The sequence below is a fragment of the Battus philenor genome, unplaced genomic scaffold (assembly GCF_028537555.1).
Source record: "Battus philenor isolate CCGP_79_NKW_IND1 unplaced genomic scaffold, ilBatPhil1.0.hap1 SCAF_5, whole genome shotgun sequence".
Lineage (NCBI taxonomy): Eukaryota > Metazoa > Arthropoda > Insecta > Lepidoptera > Papilionidae > Battus > Battus philenor.
Window position 1 is genome coordinate 16,522,098 of NW_027181715.1, and position 22,293 is coordinate 16,544,390.

General features: G+C 33.9%; 1 protein-coding gene across 1 annotated transcript in view; it reads right to left on the minus strand.

Moving 5' to 3' along the window:
* Positions 1–2,591: 2,591 nt before the first annotated feature.
* LOC137929351 (uncharacterized) overlaps positions 2,592–22,293 on the minus strand; it is a 158,872-nt gene continuing 139,170 nt past the window's right edge. Inside the window, exon 3 of the mRNA XM_068772251.1 lies at positions 2,592–4,137. Within this exon, the coding sequence (XP_068628352.1) occupies positions 2,720–4,137 (1,418 nt within the window). The 3' untranslated portion in view covers positions 2,592–2,719. The remainder of the gene's footprint in view (positions 4,138–22,293) is intronic.

A 22,293-nucleotide genomic window follows, 5' to 3' on the forward strand; every position in this document is an offset into this window, starting at 1 on the left:
TTGTAACGCTGCTACAACTTAAAAAAATTAATTTAAAAAACTTTTAAGTTAAACGGTTTTTTGATACCCATATTGTGGTGGTTGTGGAAAAATATGTACCTAGTCCGCCATATTGGAACGGCGTCCATCTTGAATTTTAAATTTTGACATAATCATCGTGTTTTACTAGTGTAGCCCTTTTATTTGATACCCATATTGAGGGGGTTAAGGAAAAATACGTAATCCGCCATTTTGTATCGGCGGCCATCTTAGATTTATAATGTTAATGATTTTATTATATTGTATTGTCATCTAAATTAAATGTGTGTACCAAATTTTGGATCAATCTGACAACGGGAAGGTGCTTAAATTTCAATTTCTAATTTTGATCCAAATGTATTCCGCACGGGTTGAACTAAATAAAACCGTTTAATAACAGTGATTTCTTTTGTGAATTATTCTTATGTTTGGATCGAAATGAATGCATAAATTTATCTATATGCCTTTGACATGACATTGCGCTGTTAGTAGAACATAAAAAAATTTTTTGAAATAATTTGAAATTATATTTAAATTTGTTCTGGAATATTATTAATACCGTGTAATATTTAGATTTTTAAAGTTCGTCGGGAGAACGTTTTTTATTATTTTTTATTATTAGTATATATTGCACAGATATTAACGTCCGTGCCTTTGTTTTTACGTAAAATATTTCCGAAATTACTTTTTTTTTACTTACATTTTTAAACGTGTTAACTAAGTCTCTTAATCTACTTTAATAACTTCCTAACAATATCCAGTTTTTAAAATTACTTTTCGTGCGACCACTTCGTTATCTCTACGCCATATTGCCTTCAGGTCGTGCGCCAGTATTTGTGCGACGGTTGCCGTATTAGTCTTTGACCAACGTGTGTTGCTGGTGATGACATACAGGTCCGAGACGTGGTCACTTACGACGCCCCTCATCAGAATGCTCAAGGTCAACCACAAAGAGATGGAGAGGGAAAAAGTAGGTAGGGAATCAGAAATGAAGAGAGCCACAGAAGAACTTAGATCACCGACGTAGCTCAAATAATTGAATGTCTGAAGTGGCCATTGACGGAGCACATCGCTTACGCAGGTGCTCCACTAAAGTGGACCGAGTGATACGAGCAGCGCATGATCAGTCATTGTGGCCATCTTGTTGAATGCCCATGCCTTGCAGTGGGCACCCGTCGGATCAAAAGAAGAAGAGAAAAAAAATATTTAATGGAATCAGACGTTACCTTGTGGAAGTCCATCCTAAGTAAGAAAAGGACCAATATTTAGCCACTTCCGCACATGCAGTGGTAGTCGTGCAATAAAATGCACCGCCCGCCAGCTCGCTGATAAATGCGTATGCGGCATACAATGCGAATCACACAACCGCCACCGCCAAATTACTCAACACGTGTTTCACCCCTCCACGGGGCATCTTCAGGAGTTATGTTACACCGAATATTTCAGAACTATCTAAAGTTAATTACATTTGTATTATATACTTACCTATTCCATTTCAGTGTAGTATTTTTAATCACTCACACAAAGTGTACTACAGGAAATATAAATAAAAGTGAACAATAAATAAGTGAAATAAAATTCCAGATACGTTGTTGGATTGCTTTATTTCTTTAAAATTTCAATACGTGTAACAATGTATGTCCCGAAATGTGTATAAATATGGAATGCTAAGTACCTACGCTTCGAAGTTTCGTAACTGAGCTTTGAAATCGTACAGCTATCTATTAAAACAACATAATAAATACGGACGAACAAGCCGCGATTCGAATATCTATATAAATCTCAAAATAATTCACTAAAATTCAAATGAAATTATACAATCTAATATTACAATATATACAAAAGTTTAATGATATATCTGAATCAAGTACAATGTACCCTGTTATGTACATAAAATTTATCATGCAAGTGCTTTCGTTCAGACCTTCGTTGTTTTATAAAAACCAAAATTTTCTCAGTGTTTGAGTTTAAAGTAGAACGAAAGGAGAGCTGAATTTGAAGTATATATACATGTATTATTACGTATCCAAAGGTATTCCATCCATGACCACCAAGTGTACTTCTGAATTATTATTGTAATATTTGTATGTTTATATATGTACAGTAAAGTGATGAAAAAGTAACAGACAAAGTAAACAGCAAAAGGGGATGAACAAAAGATAAAATACAAAATCATTACTGAAATAGACATTTACCTTTGTAAACAAAGTCCGTATCTCACTTGTAGGGGTGGAAGGAAAGTCCTCAAAAAAGGGTGCCATAAAAAAATCTGGTTAAGAGTTGGAACTATTAAAAAACTGTCTAAATACTGGAGAAATATCTTTTAATAGTTATTCAAGTGATTTAAGTAAAGTTCAACTTTTATGCAAAATTACAATTCATTAAAATTCAGAAGTATCTTGATAATGTATGGCACTGTTTGAAAACTTTCGATGATGTGATTTGCTAAATTACTTTGAAGATAATTATCAAAAGTTTGCTTGGAGGTAAAAGTAATTTTATGCATACATTTTACTTGTTACGTATCAAAGATACTTAGAATGTAATTTCGTAGTCACTAAAAATGTTGGAATTATGCGTTGAGGATTACTTAGTTTTTATAAAATAACGAAGATCTGGCATCAGGCTCTTGGACTATAATATCTTTTACAGCTACGAGAAATATACTACTATGTAGATGTTATCTACTAAACTATAAAGCTTAAACCATAATGGTGTTACCAATTATACTATCTTTTCCATTATCTAAAAACTCTGAATATCCGGATTCGTCGCTGCAAGCGCTGTCGTTGTCCCCAGCGCTTTTAAACACCTCCGTCTCTGTGCTGGAATGCAAGCTGTCTATTTCAGTCAAGTTCTCTATTAACGATTCGAATTTCCCTTCAAGGGACAGAACTGATGTGTCCACACGCAATGGTGGGTACGTAGACCTTCTTCTGAACGCATTGCGTTCTCCAATCGGCACGTGGTTTACTTCATCTGTGTCGACCGAATTTGAAATTTCTCCACCTTCGTTGATCACTTGGATCGAGTTAGCATAGCTTCTGTTACTGACCCTTATCGACCCAAGTCCAATTTGGACCCTGGTGAAGATGGGTCGATCCTCGTCGCTGTCGGTTTCCTTCATCTCTTCTTGCGGGAATTGTGAGAGGAGAGACGATGGTTCTGCGTCCGAAGAGGTAACAGTGCTAGCGGTTTCGCAGCCCGAAGAAACAGATCCATCGTCGCTATCCGTGACGAGGAAGTTACTTTGCGTATGCAATTTCTTTCGATCTTCCGCGCAAATTGTGTTGTCCAAGAGTTCTCTCGTGTCAGCGAGCGAGCCCAACGGCGTACTTTCGGTTTGGTTTTGACTAGGTAATTCGCGGTTATCTTTCACTTCCTTCATTTCGCTTTCTTTAACTAGAAGATCTATCAGTTCGTCTGTAGAGTTTGGTTTTTTGTCTGCTTGCTGTTGGTTTCTGTTCATGAAGCCGTCTGGACATGACAACTTGCGCGGAGACTTCGATTCCTGCCTTCGCCTGTCTAAAGTCTGTGTTGTGTTGAAGCCATCGGCGGGTAAGGTGCAAGTTTGTTTCGCGTTCATCTCGGCTTCCTCCTCGTCCTCCTCAGACCAGAGCTCCTCGATAGCTCCGAGCTTAGGTGCGGACTTGGACCTCTCTAGTGGTGGCCTGTAGTTCATCGCCCCGACGCTGAGAAGAATTTTCCTACGCGGCATACTGGGATTGTCGTACACGCTATTGGCAAGACTGAGCCTCGCGTTCTGCTTCGAGATCCTGTCCTTTTTGAATTCGACTAGCGCTTGCTTTAACTTAAACTGTAGCTCCTCGGTGATTTTCTTTGATACGGATTCTTTGGTGCATAGTACGGCGTGGCATCGGAGTTCGTGTTTCAGCTTCTTTCCCTCGTGGCGGTACACCCAGCAGAAGAGTTTTGGGTAGTGGGGCGGACTGGCGCAGTATGTGATGCGGTGGGACCAGTATTCCGTCAGCCCGTGCTCTTTGGTGAAGCCTTTCAGACCAGAGTTGGTGACGGATAGCTTCATCACCACGTCGGGCTTGGTGGACTGCTGATAGTTTCGCCATAACGTCGACAGAGGCTTCTCTATGCAGCTTTCACCTGAAACAATAAATAAGAATGTCATTTTTGTCTCCGTTTAATCACATCTTTAAAATATATTGTATATCTGCAAGATCGTTTCATTATCAAACAGCCTACGCGTATCCCACGCAAATGTGTGGATTTATATTCTATGTATATCCTTATGTAAGGTCAACAAGTGTCGTGGCATTTTATATACATGACTATGCTACTAAACTCTTTGTCTTTAAATAATACGTGTTCTATTTATAAAGAGACAAATATGTTATAAATAGCTTCTCTTATCTGACATTTTCATTTTAGTCGCATAACTTCCACTGATGGATATATACTTCTCCCCAGACTTTGAAAAGGACCAATTGGAAGCGGTCTACATCCTGCATCTCCCAACTTCTTTAACGCCGTCTGTCTTTCTCTCGCCTGTTTACTCTATCACATCTCTCATCCATAGGGTTGCACAAAACATATACTGTGTATACCAAAATAAAACATAGTAAATTAAATTTATTTGTCAAATCTATCTTTCTTCTACTATGACAGAGTTACAGGTGCGACCATAACAGCTAGGCAGAAGTTACCAGGACCTTGAGGTGTAACAGAAGAACATCTTGGAGGTTTAAATTGGTGCAAATTCGATATAGCCTGTTTTTATCACCGCATATTTGGTATGTGAAGGAAATAAAAAAAGATTATATTTTTAAGTTGCAAAAAGTTTTGTTAAGTTATATGCATCTACATGAATGGTGAACATAGGACCTGAAAAGACCATGGCTAAGGTGGAGATAAATGCGATGGAGGGATCACATGATGATAGTGGTGAACAAGGTAAATTATAAGACATGTATTAAATTTATAGTGGTAAGGCTCAAAAAGGAGTAGAAGGTAGAAAGACAAGAAAGATGAAAGGAAAGAAAGGAACTAAAGAAAGAAATAATGTTATTAATTCAGAAGATTCTCGAAGAACTAAAGATTTTATCAAAACAAAGCTTCAAATCTTTCTATAACAGTTGGCCAAATAATAAATTTCCCAATAGCAACAAGTTACACAAACTGCTATTAATAAAAACTTACGTAACATCAATGAAGTAATTAAATCCGACTTCGGTAAATGTAGTTTCCTGGTCTATTTGGCGCAGATCATGCGCTGACAGTTTAAGAACTAGGAAGTGTAACAAATGGAGCAGTTTTAACAAAAACTTCTTAGTTAGAATTGAATGTACCGTTATTACAAGTCTCTTCTTTACTTCTAGGCTTATTATTGTTAGGAATTTTGGATATACAGGGTGATGAATTTATGTATGTTGCATTAAATAATTTTTTCCATTGGATGCGGCAGGTCATTAACTTCTAGCGGTTCAAACTCTACGGAAACAAATAGTAAACTATATTTAATTTTAATGAACAGTAATTATAATTTTGAAAACGATTTTTTTCTTATTATATTATTATTATGTTATTTATTAATAAAACTATTGATTTGAATATAGTGTACCTTATGCTAATTGATATATGAACTATACATTCATCCTTTTAAAGATTTTATTTAAAACCACTCTGTAAATAGCAAAATATATAAGTTGTAATATATTAATATATATAAAATATATTAAACATCTTAATGAATATGATTTAAATATGAAAGTCACTTAAATGATTCGATAGATAAATAAACCAGCTGTCGAGACAGACGTCATAATTTCAAAAGTTATTGACCGGAATAATGTGAAGATAAAATAAAACTTGTATTAACCCTTAAATGCATAATGATATAAAACTGTAAAATACTATTTAAACGTAAAATGAATACTACACTTAAAGGTAAATGCACAGTGTTGTATATCTACAACTTAAAGTTTTTTAAAAAAATAAGTATGATAAATATTATATATATATTAAATATTATATACATATTTTTTTTCAATTTTTCCCTGCATTTTAATGTACTTATCTGTAAGGTAAATATTTTTTTAAAATATAAATATAAGCCATGCATTTAAGGGTTAAAGTGTTCACTTTATTTATTGTTTAGTTTAAATAATAAACAACTATTTATAATAATAAGTTATCTATTTCGTTCAAAATTAACATTTTAACAACTAATTCAATGTACACTATTACCTAGATGATTCGAATCCATTCTAATACTCTGGAATAAGTTACGGTAATAAGGTGTGTGAGCAGCGGTAGCCTGAGACTCAATCGTAGCAGATTCGATTCCCAAGATACAACCTTATACACTTCACACTTTGTTCATTAATTATATAGGATTGCAACTGCTTATAAACGTTTCCAGACGGATAGCAGCGTCCCCTAAGTACCATACAAGACTGCGATCGCCAACCGTATTCGAGACTCATCAACAATAATCTAATGATGTTCATTTCAAACATTCGATCAAATCAAAAGCTAGTCAATTATGCATATATGGCATTAATAATTTTATAAATCAATTACTTCTTTGTTTTATATTTTCTTCTTTGTATAATCAACACTCGTGTCAAAACACAAGACCTAAGTTCTTCTGATGTTTTTATTAATTTAATAAAAATCTTTAAAAGCAATTTATACATTCATGTTTAATAATTCTGTGGATTTACAAGGAAATTTAATAGATCACGTAAGCGATTTCCTATCTATGGTTTTGGTCAAATCAAAACAATAACGCAAAATCTAAACGAAATAGTATAGAGAGGGCTTGTTGATTCCGACAAGGTGTTTTAAGACAGTCACACGGTGCAGACAGAGAAGACATAGGAAATTATTTTGAAATACTGTAGACAGTTACAGTGCCTTTATTTCAAATGTTAATCTAAAAAGTTTAATACTATATTTAAAAATGTGTAGATTATACTCGAGAGATAATTAAATTTCTTTTTAGCGCATATCACTTTTATCTACCTTCCTAGCGGCTACTTTATCCTATCCGCGAGTTACTTTCACTTTTACCATCGTCTACCCCCGCTACCTCCTGGTGGCGAGTTCATCGACCCGGCCGTTCGACATTTTTGTGGGGCCGTTGGTGAGATGGCGTTACGCAACTGTCTACGGGCCTGTTTTCACCAATCAGGTTAACCAGCGATTACGGTCTCGTACGTATGCGTGCATGTGTTTGCCTTTTTTTACTTGAAACGTTTTAAATGATTCGAATAACATCAAGTCTAGCTAGATACAGATTTAGTTTAATTGCGTAGAATGTTATAACGGAGTAAAGAATTAAAAAAAGATTTGAACAGGTTTTTTTTTACAAACCAGAGAGTAAATTTAAGCACCTGTCTTCAGTCGACAAACATATTTTTTTATTGAGATCTGTATTCCACATACAATAGCAACTTTTCCGAAACTTTTTTTGCTCACGTTTTTACATATAATAGTTTCTAAGTTTTTTGATCTATTTACTAACTTCAATCGCAAACTATTTAAGACTAAGTTGAAGTCAACTAATAGTAATGATTATTTTTTTAAATCATTGATCTCTTGTTTACTTTTAAAGACACCCTAACAATGTCTAGTTTTTTAAATACAGTTCGTGCAACCACTTCCTCATCCCTACTTCGGACATACTCTCAGTTCCATTGCGGGGATACACGATGCGGAGGCGCTTAGTGCCATCAGGAATCCACACGTTCAGTTTTCCCGGACACTGTCCTTGTTATTGGGAAGGTTTTCGTCTCTTAATTAAGGCTTTCTTGCAATCAATCTGAGCCATAAACACTTGGCTCCACCCCTGTGGGTGCGGTTGCCTAACATTTGACATCAGTCGAATCTTACAAGGTTCAATAGGAGTTAGTCTTGCGGTGTTCGAAAAAAGCTAGATTTGCATGTAATCGTTCTTTATTATTAAGGCATTAAATCAATTAATAAGGAGATCACATTGAAATAAGATTAATAAGTTTTTCCATTTGACTATGATAATCGATAACTTTTAACACACGAAGTTAGAGCAGCTACTAATTTATAATTTTTGCAGTTTCGATGTGGATACAAAAATAAATTTAAAAAACCTTTCCGGGGATAATAATTTGCCAAATTTTAACGGCGTTTGGACGTTAGGATTTTGAATATATCGACAGACAGACACTCATTGATTTTTTTATATATAGTTTTATTTTTTAAACAGCTTAGTTATAAATGTATTGCGTCCTTTTTTACTAATTTTGATTATTTTGATGACGATCAAAATTAATTTTGATGATGATCAAAATTAGTGTCACATTAAGTTACTATATGGTGATATCCCTGCACTCAATATTGCTATAAAGTCTCAACTTTTTGTTTATATTTCTAGCTGTTTATATTTTAAAACTTGTCAATGCTTAATTTCCTTTTTCGCATCAAGGCCGTCTAATAGAACAGTTTATTATATTCTCATCTTGCAACATGTTAGGACATTGGTTGTATTTTATTGCGAATTTCGGCTTGAATTGCGTAAAAGGTGTATCCATGTGAAATAACGTTCAAAATGCATGTCAAAATATTTCTTTCCGTGGACATCTTCTCAGTTTTGTACTCTTGTCATTGTAGTCGTGGTCATGTTCCATGCGATGCCATGTAGCTCGGTGTTTGTCGGATTAAGAGCATTCATTTATTGAGTTTATATAAGATCTGTCCATCATTCTAACTCATGGTTGCACAGACTTATTAAGACTTGGGGCCACTCAGGCAAATCATGAATTGATGGTAGGTTGCCAGAAGGTTAGGTAATTAAAGACAATAAAGAATTGATAATAATGTATTAAAATTGAAAAGGAATTACTTTAATTCTTATTTTATTCTGGAATAGAATTCATAATTTTTCGAATGTACGAGAGTATTATTTTTGCTGTCGGCGGGCCACCAGTATTCGACCGGCGGGCCGCGGTCTGTACATCCATATCCTAATTTCTCTTGCACCACCAAACATTCCATTTAGTTCTCATTATGGGTGATGTTCAAATAACTCGTTCATATTTGTATAGTCAATTATATGACCTCTCTTTTACGTTGAGTTCTTTGAGGATCGCAATTAGTTCAGCGTGCCGTCCACGAAATTCTGTGCATCCATCTTCAGCGCCACATTTACAGGTTCAATTCTCAGCTTCGTATTGAAAGACGAAATATTACTATACTGAACATTAAAGTCATAAGTGCCGAAATAGGGGAGTATAAGCTCAATTGGAATACTGCTATATTTATTGTACGTTTATTACCAGTGTTAACAATGTAAATAACGAAAAAATTGCGGCAAATATTACAGATTTCTATATGTATCAAAAGGTTTGCCACTGTATTTGAAAACTGACCTAATTTCGACCACGATATTGTTCAATCAATAGGGGTCTAAAGTTTTTTGTTATCTTGACTTTTTAAAATTATAAAATTTGAAGAACAAATTTGTGGAATTTTTAGATAAAATTAATAACTTGTTTCAACGAATGAAGAAAAATAATGGACAGAAAAGAGTTCTCATATTTATTTCGCTTTTTATAATGTCATCTAATAAATACCATTAGATTCAACCAGATGTAAACAGATACGGAATAAATATTTTACTTGTAAAATATGTAAATACGTTCATTCGTTGATGTGTTAAAAAAAGACAATTTTATATACGAACTTTTTCCACGTTTTAGTGCAATATCACGTAGCTAAATTCAAATCATTTTCAAGTTTCGATTGGAGCCAAAATCGCCTAATTGAAATTTAAAAAAAAAATACTTTAAAGATTGTTCATATCGTTCCGTAACCAATCTTTTGCCTCAGTTCGACTTCTGGCTTTTCAGTTAACTCAAAAGTCCAATGCTGGGACTCTATTTTGCCAAGATTGAAACAATAAAAACCAAATCGATGATCTGGAAGGCTTGTGTAAAAGGATATTCAGACTGCTTCGCGTTTTATTTGGACCTGGATAATTTTGAAGGAAATCAAATTGATTTGGAAGAATAAATAAAGAATTTCAAATTTATTAACAAATTCACCTTACTTTTTGATCGCAATATAACATGGGACATTAGTACCAGTAAATCGATGGCAATTTTTCATAACGATAACGTGATATACAATAGGAAGTGTATTGCTATAACGCTGTTGCTATTGCGATGACGCAATTCGGTGTTGAAAGACAAATCCAACGTTGCGCAAACGCATATAGCGACCGTCTCTAATAGGGAAATGTTGGTTTCCTGCAGATGCCGCTTGCCTCACGTGTGGTCAGCGATTTGTTACGCTCACATACTGTTGTGCCATTCACAACGCACACTCTCTATGATTTATATCTAAGCTGTTGTCTGTTATGTTTAAAAACAGTGATAAACATAGATAATAAATATCCAGATGATGGTTAGAATTTCTGTCGCACTGCACTCACCCTGTAGTGTTTACAAACATGGGGGCCCACATGAGGGCATTGCATTGTTATGAGTGGCAATATATATAATAAATATATGTGTATGTGTATATATATATATATATATATATATATATATATATATATATATATATACTAGCTGATCCCGCAAACGTTGTTTTGCAAAAAAAAATTGATATTTTAATTTACAAATAAAAAATAAGGGTTGATCGTAGAGGGGTGAAAATTTATGGTTGTATGTATTCTTGTATGCTGTATCATAAAAAAATAAAAACAAAAAATTTCATTAAAAAAATAAAATATTTTTTTTAAGTGTGAACAACCTTTATCACTTAGGGGTATAGAAAATAGATAGTAGCCGATTCTCAGACCTACTGAATACGCATATTAAATTTGGTAAAAATCAGTCAAGCCGTTTCAGAGGAGTTCAAGTTCGAACACCGTGACACGAGAATTTTATATATGATACAACAACTGCCTTCAACGTATTCTCGGTATATACTGGCCCGAGAAAGTCGCAGATGGAAACGCTGCGGTGAGATGCCGATCGACCAGCAGATCAAACGCCGCAAGTGGAACTGGATAGGCCATACGCTCCGAAGGGACCCTGATCACATACCGAGGCAAGCCCTAGAATGGAATCCTCAAGGAAAGCAAAGACGTGGCCGCCCAAAGCAAACCTGGCGGCGGACGATCACTGCAGAAGTGAAGGCAGTTGGAATGACGTGGAGCGAAGTAAAGCGCGAGGCTCAAGACCGCTCGGGATGGCGACGTACTGTGGACGCCCTCTGCCCCATCTTGGGGACATAGGAACAAATGAAATTATACATACACCAGTGTTAATTTGGTCTGATAGTCTTTAAGCTTAAAAATGAATTGTACAGCTTACATAACGTAGAAAAATGCAACCATAAGTATAGATTTAAAAACATCGATGCCCCGTAATTCTTTATAAATAAATACGACAGATATTTTCCTTACAAAGTCCGCCATCTTGTTTATTATCGACAAGATATTTTAAGTTTTTTTAAAACGATACTTAAATTTAAAATCTCTAATGCACTTTTTAAATAAAAACCATTAAGTATTGCATTTTAATATCGCCTGTTTATACACGCTCGATTTATCGCTAAACGCAACCTGTTACAAAATCGTATATAACCGATTGTTGCGAGTGCATATCGGGCGGTGAATGAAGACAATTTGAGTTTGCGTAATACAACCCTCAATGTATGCTACATCAATTGTAGATTATATATCGACCGTTTGATTTAAATGGATTCCGTCTTACTTTTATATATTAATACCCTTTTTAATATATCGTCAATTTTAGAACAATTTTATTTTTGTCCTGCTGCCTGTTGATATTTTATTTATTCGTAATTTTTGTGTTCATTCTAGTTTAATCCCTATCACGAGAAGGAATCAGGGTCTTTATTTACATTGGAATTTTTCCTATAATTTTAATTAATTTTCATAATCATCTTGCATCTTTTTCGATGTCTTTCATTCTTTTCTATAATTTTCTTTATAATATTTTTAATTTCTTTTCATACATCGCCTCACTTCCTTCGCCTTCTATTCAGAGTTCTACAATTTTTACTTTACTATTTTTATCATTTGTTTAACAATTTATTTATTAATATTTCCTATTGATTTTCTTACTATCTTTATTGCATTTTATTTTCTTTTCTAATATCAAAGACTTTTTATCACTCTTGTATATTATTTTTATGATTCTAGATTTTTTTCATTAATTAATTTATTTTGTTATTCGTATTACCTTTTTGCAGAACTCCTAAAAGATCTGGCGACACTTCTCTTTACTCACCAGTTAGGTAATGTTCTCCTTCTCTATTCTCTCTGCTAACCCAGATTGGCATTCTGCTCTTATCGCGCCACGCACACTCATATATTATATTCATTTAGAATTACTTACAGTGAATATTTCTGGAAAATATGGTTCGCGAGTTTAGTGAAAATGCTCACGTTCTTTGCAGCAAGTGTCACGAAACACGGACGCTAAATTCCGATTTTATGATCAGCATTTAGACAATATAATTTAAATATTACATCCGCATAAATTTCCCTGTTTGTTTTTATTAAAATAAGTTGATAGATATAGTAATTTTTGCTAAATTTAAATTTAAAATTCGAATTCTGCTACCGGACACTATTAATCGTATAAAAACATACACTAGATTGTACTAGAATTGGTTAGTCTATTAATAAAAAATATGAACTATTCACATATGTATCCAAGTAAATCTAAGAATTTTATTTATTTATTTACACATTTTGCAATGGCGGAGTAAACGCCTGAAATATATTATTTAAATACAAAAAAATTGATTATAGATGAAACAACTTTAAAGGTGTGAATGTATAGCTTCAAAAATACTTCCTTGTTTATTCGTTTAATGCAAACTAGAAAGAGAGATATATATATTTTTATTTCAATGAGTTTTGTTCTCGTAAGCCGTAGAAGTCATTACACAGGATAAGGTCCAGTCGAAGCAATTACAACAAGCAATTCTCTGAACCTGCTTGTAACAAGTTCTCTTACTATCGTATGCATGAAGACTATGCATCAACAGATTGATATCAACGGTCACAGTCCATTACGCGTTATGACCGCATTATGCAACTTGCCGCACCGTTCGAAGCGTCAACCTACATTAAACTCATGGTTTATTCATAAGTTACGGTAGCGAGGTACACTGCATGAAATAAAAAAAATATGTAATATTTCTAATATGTATGTAATTAATAAACACAGATTACTTTTTGTTTGATTTTTGACAATTTAAAAAAAAATTCAAGTGGAGTAAATTTAAACACAACTATCGATATATATAGTTATTCTTAATTCAAAAAGGTTTTACTGACATTCTCATTTTAAATATTTAGTTGACGTCACACCAGAGATGTTAATATTTTTTTCAAGGAGGTCGCTAGTGATTTATTTCAACAGAACTTCGTCTTTTTTTGTCCCGTAGTTCCTTAAAGCGCCATCTATTATCCGGAGGGTGTATTGATATTATTTATTGCATGAACAGTGCGCAGACGCAGCGGAAACATTCAGATATACATTTAGATGTCTGAAAGATATACAAAAAATGTAAAGATTATTTGGATTTGTAAAACAAGATACATGGAGAAAAGAAGAAGCAATTGCAAGAATGGAAGGAGAAAATAAAATAAAGCAAGTCCCTATTTCACGTAAACGTAAAAAAGCGAAAAATAAAACAAATACAAAATGAGCCTATGAGTCTAGAAGCAAAAAGGTATTAATAAAGAAGAGTTTACACTGGAATTGATTTTTTTATCGTATTTTGAAGTTATTTTCAAAATGTCACCTTAGTTTAATAACACTGATTTATTTAGTCAAAGTAACTAAACATCATGGGTTTATATAGATTTAACCCTTTCGTCCCTGATGGTTCATATGTGTACCAAAAATGTGTAAAGACCCCTAGAACCTAAAATGATCGCTCATTTTCAGTGGAAATTTTACCAGGCCGTTGTTTATGCGTTTGGCTTTGAAGTTATGTACAAAAATCGCACGCTGTCATGACCCTAGCTAGTCTAGCGCTAATTACCATTGTCTGCACGTGGTATTGGTGTATAAATTTTTTGATAAATTTTATGTTTTAGTATTTCGAGACGAAAGGGTTAAACAAGTTTCAAGGAGTGGTATCCCAGCGACAAAAAACGGATACTTGCTATCGTAGGTTACATGTTCCATTCTCTGGATACAATGTTATATTATTTACATATTATGCATTTATTATATGGAATTGCCACTTCTCACAGACCTCTGCGTACCATAATACCACACTGCGATCGCCAATGCGATATGCGATCGGTTTTGGCAGGGAGGTAGTGAAAAAAAAGAAAAAAAAACAATACTCAAAAATAGTACAGGGGTAGGACAAGACCCCGGGGCAAATAAATTAAGTAAAGTATAAAAGTATCGAATAAATGTATATGAATTAAATAAAAATTAATCAATACTGTGATTCCCAAATTTACGAGAGATTTCAAGTGTGATGCAAGAGCGAAGATGAAGGAAGGAGACGAAAGATGATATACAAGCGATGGAATATAAATAGAAATTGAAAGCGCAAATGAAACGCAAACGCAATATGAAAGCGATGGATGGTGTGAAAAATAGAAATGAATTTTTATTTAATATAGAATTTTAAATAAAAATTTAAAAAGATTAAATTATCTTCCCGAATATGTAATGTCCACTTATAGCAGGAGGAACAAGAGGACCCTATTGGAGGCCGTGAAAAAAGCCTTGCATTGGGCGTCAACCGGAGATGTATCAATGAATAGAGTTAGATAATGTTTTGTTTTTTTGTCGATACAATTATTTACCTTCCGTGCTTAGATGTCGATGTGTTCTCGCACAAGTAATTAGTACAATGGTGATATTCAATTGGTATGTACTTTGGAGTACCCTCCGTAACGGAAGTACTCGCGTAATTCTGTGAAACAATGAGAGAAAACATTGCGTCACTTGAAACGGCGCTGTGACGTCAGAGAGTATATATGATTGCTCCTAGAGTGTGAATCTGCTTTCTCGTTATATGTAAATGTTTATTAATACGAAAATAATTATATATACTATTTATGTATTTTCTTTTTTCTGATTTCTATGAAAAAGAATGAAAATTTTTTAAAGATTTCGATTTGAAAGAAAAAAGTTCTGCTTACCATATATAGATTTATGAAAAATCTTTCATCTGCCCACAGCTGAACAAAATAGAAGCAATCGAATAAATAGTACATTTTTTCAGACTTATACTATTCTATATGTTATATGTTGTACTTCATTACACTTGTATTATAAACAAACTAAATTGTCAAGCAATACAAAGATTTAAGAAAAAAAAATTGTTTGATTTTGTAATTTCTGTCCATACACGCCCAATGATATTTATGGGTATATATACCATAATCGTCACGCTTGGAAGACAGGTTTTTGTTTTAAATGGTTCGCATTTTGGATGCCTTTCGTTCTCCATGTCATGTGTATGGCAGGGACGTTACATATTCGAGTACATGTTTTTTTTTTTCAATCAAAATTTTTATTTATCTCTTTCTCCTTCCATTCTTTCATCTTTCACAACATCTATCTTTTCATCGCATTCATATCATCTGCCTTTTATCGCCGCCCTTCTTTCATCTTCACTCCTTTCCTCCTATAAGTGTGAATCACTCCTAAATTTTGGTACCACAGTGTTGACTCATTTTTATTTAATTTATTGACATTTATTTCTATTTTATTTATTTAACACTTTACTGAATATACTTGCCCTAGAGTTTTGCCCAAAACGTGTACTACTCTGGAGTCTTGTTTTTATTTATTGCATACTGCACTACCTTTTAGCAAAAACCTAACAACGATGGCCGTATTTCGACGTCCATAAGGGAGACGATGTTTCACTGCGAGGCTTAGACCTTCCCAAAGATCGCCACGATGACAGGTCTTGCGTTGCCCGTATCCAGCGACTTTCCTCGACCTTGATGTCGACAGTTCTAGTGGGGGAGGTGGCTATCCACGCCGCGTGTGTACCAGCTTGTGGTCGCCACTGGAGAATCTTTCAGCTCCAACGGCCATCGGTACAAGAACGATATGCACCGCCCAGTGCAACTTCAGACGAGCAAGTCTTCGAGCTACTTCGTTGATCTCGGTTCTTCTGCTGATCTATTTATTCATTTCTGATTCTTTTTACTAATACACCAATACCTCGCTTTGCGTCGATTCGTTTTGTTTTTTTCGAAGTTGCGTCGATGGTTATATTGTACTAATTTTCACCGGGCGTCGTTAGATTTTCGAGGTTGCGTTGTTTTGGGTTCGAGTCTTTAACTTTTTTTTAAATTTTCTTTTTTTTTGAAGTAGGCAACACTTTTGTTTCTAATTGCGCAATGCCATCAAAACTCGGGGATTCCCTTTCTAACTAAAAATCAACGCAATTTGAATACAGTTTTATCTTCACTTTGTCTTGCTAATTTTAGAGTTCAGTTACAATTACGTAGTGTGTAATGTAGTGTGTTGTGCTTTTTTTAAAAGAGAATAATAAATTTATATAAATTTTAACGTGATGTTTCTGGTTGCAATAACGGAAAATATTATTCCAATTTATTTATTGGCAGAGTTATATTATTTTTGTTTTCTAAATGTTTACATTGTTCAATTTTCTTTTTAAAAATTTGTATTTTCGTAACCCTGGAACCTATCTTCGATCTTTACATGGTCTGCTATAGAAAATCTTAATTCACTTTGCGGCGTTTCAATTTGCGTAGTGTTTTTTTGGAACGTAACCACGACGCAGAGTGAGGTATTGGTGTATTGTGTAGAATAGGGCTCTAGCTCGATGATTCATTATTTGCGCGCGACAATGATACGAAACTGTTTGGTTAGGACTTGCGCCCGCGCCGGCGCGCTGCCGAAATGTATTATCATAATTCCATGATCCGATGCTGAAGGTTGCCGCGCAACTAGTTCAAGGCGTTCGGCGTCAGGTATTGGTGTACTAGCTTTTACCATGTTTGAAATGTTGATTATACCAGGAACAACATAGCAATAAATGAGATATTTTTTCGCCAATTATATATATATTTTTTATTATTTTCATTTCCTATATTATCTTAAAAGTAAAGAGATACTTTCACGAGCTCTGATTGTAATTAAAAATGTCTATTTATTAATTAACAACAACGACGCAAAACAATCAACGGCTAGGACAAATATCGGTAAACGTGCACCCTTACACAGAATGTGTGACCTCCACAATTCATATGTTAGTGATATTGATATATTCTCGTGCTCTCTCGTATCTTTTAAAAAACAATTTCGTTCCAAATTACTGAGTACATACAAGGCAATTTAAACCATAATATAAATATATAAACAAACATAATATAGATGTATAAACCGTAGTCTTTGATCCCTGTCTAGTAATGTTTTTATTTTTATTTGTTTTTTCATTGTTTGACTATAAATCATTATGTGTTCTCAGTGAGATAGTTATAAGGTAACAACTGTAATTAATATTATGTTTCTAAGCTTCTAAGTTTGTACTTTCTTACTGCCTTTTGTTACTGTCTATCTCCTATAAAGTAAATAAAATAATGTGTGTATATCACTATAGTGTGTATATAGATTCATTTATAACAAAATGGAACTACTGTTTGCACTTATACTGTGGCACGGGGCAGCCAGGAAACAAGCCGTTGACCCCATTAAACGCTATAAGCCGTGTAAGTGCTGCAGATATTAACTTTATGTTTCCATCTTGTTTACTACGATACGAGAGATGGAGAAGTCATATAGATACAGATGAATTAAGGCTAAAATATGTATGGTTTTTTTTAATTGGCCCCGCTATTGGAGGCCTCTCGTACCCCTAATTAGTTGGGATCAGGGTCTTTGTTTACAATTAAGTTTTTCAGATCTTTCCTCTTTATTCTTCACTCACTGTCATTTTTCTCAATTTCTTTTATTCTTACCTTATTTCCATCACAATATCTTTCATTTTGTTCTTTCATTCCTTCTAACTTTCATCGCCTTCATGCATCATTCCTTGCATCATCTTATTACTCTTAGGTGGCTTGGTACATTTTTTTATTCTTTATTTTATAATTGACTTATTCTATTTTTTTAACACAGTTTTCTTTGGGTTGCGCTTTCTTAATACATTACTACACTTATTTTATTCTATTTTTCCTATTATTAATTGACTAGTTATTTTATGTGCTGTTTATTTGGTACCTACTTATCTATACTGTTTTGTTTCTATTAACAGTATCACTCACCACCCTACGAGCAAACGATAGGAATGATGGGTGAAGGTTGTCGTCGCCCATCATTAAGGCAATGCTCTTCAAATCTATTTTTAACTTTACCTCCGTTTCCAGGGCACTGCGCATCCTTGCATGTGCGAAAATATATATGTTACCCTTGTCCACTTCAAGATAGACTTTCCCTGTTTAACGCTGCCTGTAAACAACCACCTCCCGCGAACTTGACCATCTTATCTTCTGTATTAGATTAAATAAATCTAAGGCTTTCATACGTGTTAATATCTACCTTTAATTCCTCTGTATCTATATGATTTCTTTCTACATCTATAGTTTTTCAATAGCACCAATTAGTAGAGACTTGCATACAGTGTCTTTCGACGACTGACATTATGTCACAGTATTTATTCAACACTAAATGCAAGTTTATTGTAAAATTTAAAACACATTCAGGTTTTATGTATTTTTCTCTTTCACTACACGAATCACAGCGTAATAATTTATATGGTAAACATCAGCATGTCATCTCACCCTGATTTCTTTATTCAATCTTCATTATACTTACATTTAAATATTACTGGATTTAGAAACGAAACTCTTGTATTTAATTACCTGTGGACAAAATAAAGTTTTGTTATTATTGTATATATATACTCTATGATATTTACAATTATAATTTTCTTTTTACACATATTGAGCTACGGAATACTTATTGCCTATAGGATATCTCTGAGAATCAACCCAGAGTAGATAGAGATAGCCTGTAGGTAGACATGTAGAGCACTGGCCTAGCGGTAGAGCACTGGCCTAGCGGTAGAGCGCTGGCCTAGCGGTAAAGCACTAGCCTAGCGGTAAAGCGCTGGCCTAACGGTAGAGCTCTGGCCTAGCTGTAGAGAACTGGACTAATTCCATTTCCGGAATACAAACTTATATAATTCAGACTTTATGCATTTATTATATAGAATTTCCACTGCTTATAAACAAGTTTTCAAAGGATGGGCAGCAGTGTCTTCTACGTGCCATGATACTACACTGCGATCGCCAATCCACCTGCCGTGGCGATTATGGTATATCTCCCCCTAGATATCTTTAGAGTAGGCTTATGCCTTGCAGTGTGCTTATGGTCTTGTAGCGAAATAATCACTGTTGTCAAAATGCTTTCGCTTATCTGTCAATCCATCGGTCTACGCATGCGCAGAATGTAAGGACGCGCGGAGTATGATTTGTAGGCGGTTGTCAAAACCGCGTCTCACGCCGAAAAATATTGTGAAATATAAAATGGCGAACGGCGTCAAGTGACATATGTGTTGTTGTTTGTGAATTTGTATTAAATTTTTAGTGCTGTGATGGAATATGTAATTAAATACTATCTTATATCAATTTTGAATCAATATTTAATATTTACAAATGAGTGGTGAAAGTTTTATATAAAAATTATTTCATTCGTATGACAAATAATTTATTACGGCGTTGGTGTATCTGTAGTTGTAGGTGGATAACCTTTAAAATAAACTGCGTCTATCTTTCATCCATGCGTTTTAATTTTTGTGCTCCAGCTTGTTAGGTGTTGTCTCTAACATTGCCTACCTAACCTGTTAAACTACACCACGGTCTGAAATAACAACAACGAATGTATGTTTTAATTATTCTTCTAATTATAAATAAACACTAACGGAAAAGGTCGCTACAGGCTTCCTCTAAAGTTCGCCACGATTATCGGTTTTGCAATGCCTGCATGCAAGTTCTGCTTGCGATCTGAACGGTTGTCGATGCACCAAGTGTGGGGCAGTTTCATGCCGCGACTACCAGCGCGTGGTCATCACCAGAGAATCTTTCGACCCCTGCGACCTTCGGACAACTATACGTCACGCGCATTCGGAGGACTCCGGTTCGAGTTCGAGTGCCGGTCTGGTGTAAAAATCAGGGAGGAATCAATAGCCTCCCTGATAAGAGAGGAAACAACAAAGGAAGACTTCCTCTCACTCTGTAGCGTAATAATTAGTAAAGCAATTGATATAAACAAAAGTTTAAGTTCAATAAATTTGTATACAAATAAAATTAATGTAAAATAAGGTAAACAGAAATAAAATAAAGAAAATGTAAATGAGTAATGTAGGAGGAATGGAAGGTCATAGAGCGAAAGAGAACGAAAGAAGAAATGTGGAATGAATACCGAATGGGAGATCATAAGATGCATGAAATAAGAGAGAGAAAATAAAAATGTTCGTGAAAAAATTAAATTAATGTAAAAAAAAACATACCACGCCATAATTTGAGTAATACTTCATACTATATTCACGTTTTATGTATCTAAGACTATAAAGAGGTTTGTAATTTAAATTAAGACAATTGATTTTTTTTAATATATTGACTATGGACACTGCGCATTTGACAGTTTTTTAATTTCACATTTGACAGTTCACGAGTAACAAATAAAAGCTCTGTTAAATTACATACATATGTATATATATATGTGTGTATATACAAATATATAAAAATAAAATGAACGCTCTGAAATTTATTAAATGCAATATTCGTTTGAATTTAAATAAGACTGGTCGATATCTTGTTGTAGTACAGTCCATATTATATACCAATATACCAGTTTTCTCGACCCATCTCTGGTAGGGTGACCAAGCACCTTGATAGTCCGGGCCATTATTCAAAATTTAAAATTATTGGTGAACCGCAATTAAATATATATTTCATAGATATGGACAAATTATTTTTTTTATAGAAATTACATTTATTTAAATTAATGAAATAAAAACTTTGTTGTTAACTGTACTTGATAATATTTGGTATAAAAAACTTAGTGTCACCTAACATAATGTCCAAATGTTTCCAATCAGGAAATACAGCGCCTTTAGTAACTTTCCTCTACCCCGTAAAAGACACTTAACGACTAGCACCCAACGATACGACTTCTAAAAGATCTCGGATGACGTTTAGACTCGACGTAAATCGCAGGTTTACGATTCTCAACGTCATAAAAAGCTGTTTATTATCGCATGCTATATACAAATGCTAATTGTTTGCACTGAGAAAACTTAAGGCGATTTATAATGATTAAAAAGTATGTACGAAATACAAATAAAATGTTTATTACGCCATTTAAATAAATCATTAATATTCTAGCAATTTAATATGAATTTTAATTAATTACTGTTTAGTTTTTAAAAGTTAATAAATATAGCAATACTTGTGATAAATTTGGTATCTGAAAATTAGCAATATTTTAAACAATTGGAAGACTTCTACAGTCTGGATCAATAAAATTATTGATCAATAAAATTAAATTCGTAAGCGAAAATATTTTAGAAAATTTGTGCCTGTCTTTTTGTCAAATTTGAAAATTAATAATACTTCACCTGTTCGCAAAGAATTAGTTATTATTTAGTTTACGCAAATAAAATATAGAACCGTTGGCAACTGTGCAGTCTCAAAATCCTTACCATCTCTGGCATTCAACTCGATATAAATAATATTCACTCAAGAAAAGGTCAAACATGTACATAAAAACTCTTTGACATTTCTGATAAAATCAATGGAACCGCCATAAGTAAATGCGATTGTCCTGTGTTTTTTTTTAAAAAAAAACAAGCTGTCAAATCCGACATTAGTGAATCCAGTTTTAAAACGAGTTGAGGACATATCTAGTTTCTTTTAATTTTAAAAGTTGATTATTTATTGCCTGCCAGTTGCACATAAATTTAATTTAAAATAAAATTAAAATAATCCCCGTGATTCCTCAAAGCGCACGGCTCAGAAGAATTGACAACATCACACAAAAGTTATACGTAGTATAAATTGTCTCTAAATTTCCAAATTTAATAATTCTTTATTTGAAATGATCTCTTCGGAAGAGCAGGAATAAAAAGCTTAGCAAAACTGTATATTTTTTAAAACACAAATAGTTTTTTTAGTTAACATTAGATTGAACAGTTCAGCGGTAGAAAACTGAGACTTAAGATAGTAGATCGTGGGTTTAATTCCCAGAGTACAGTATATAATTC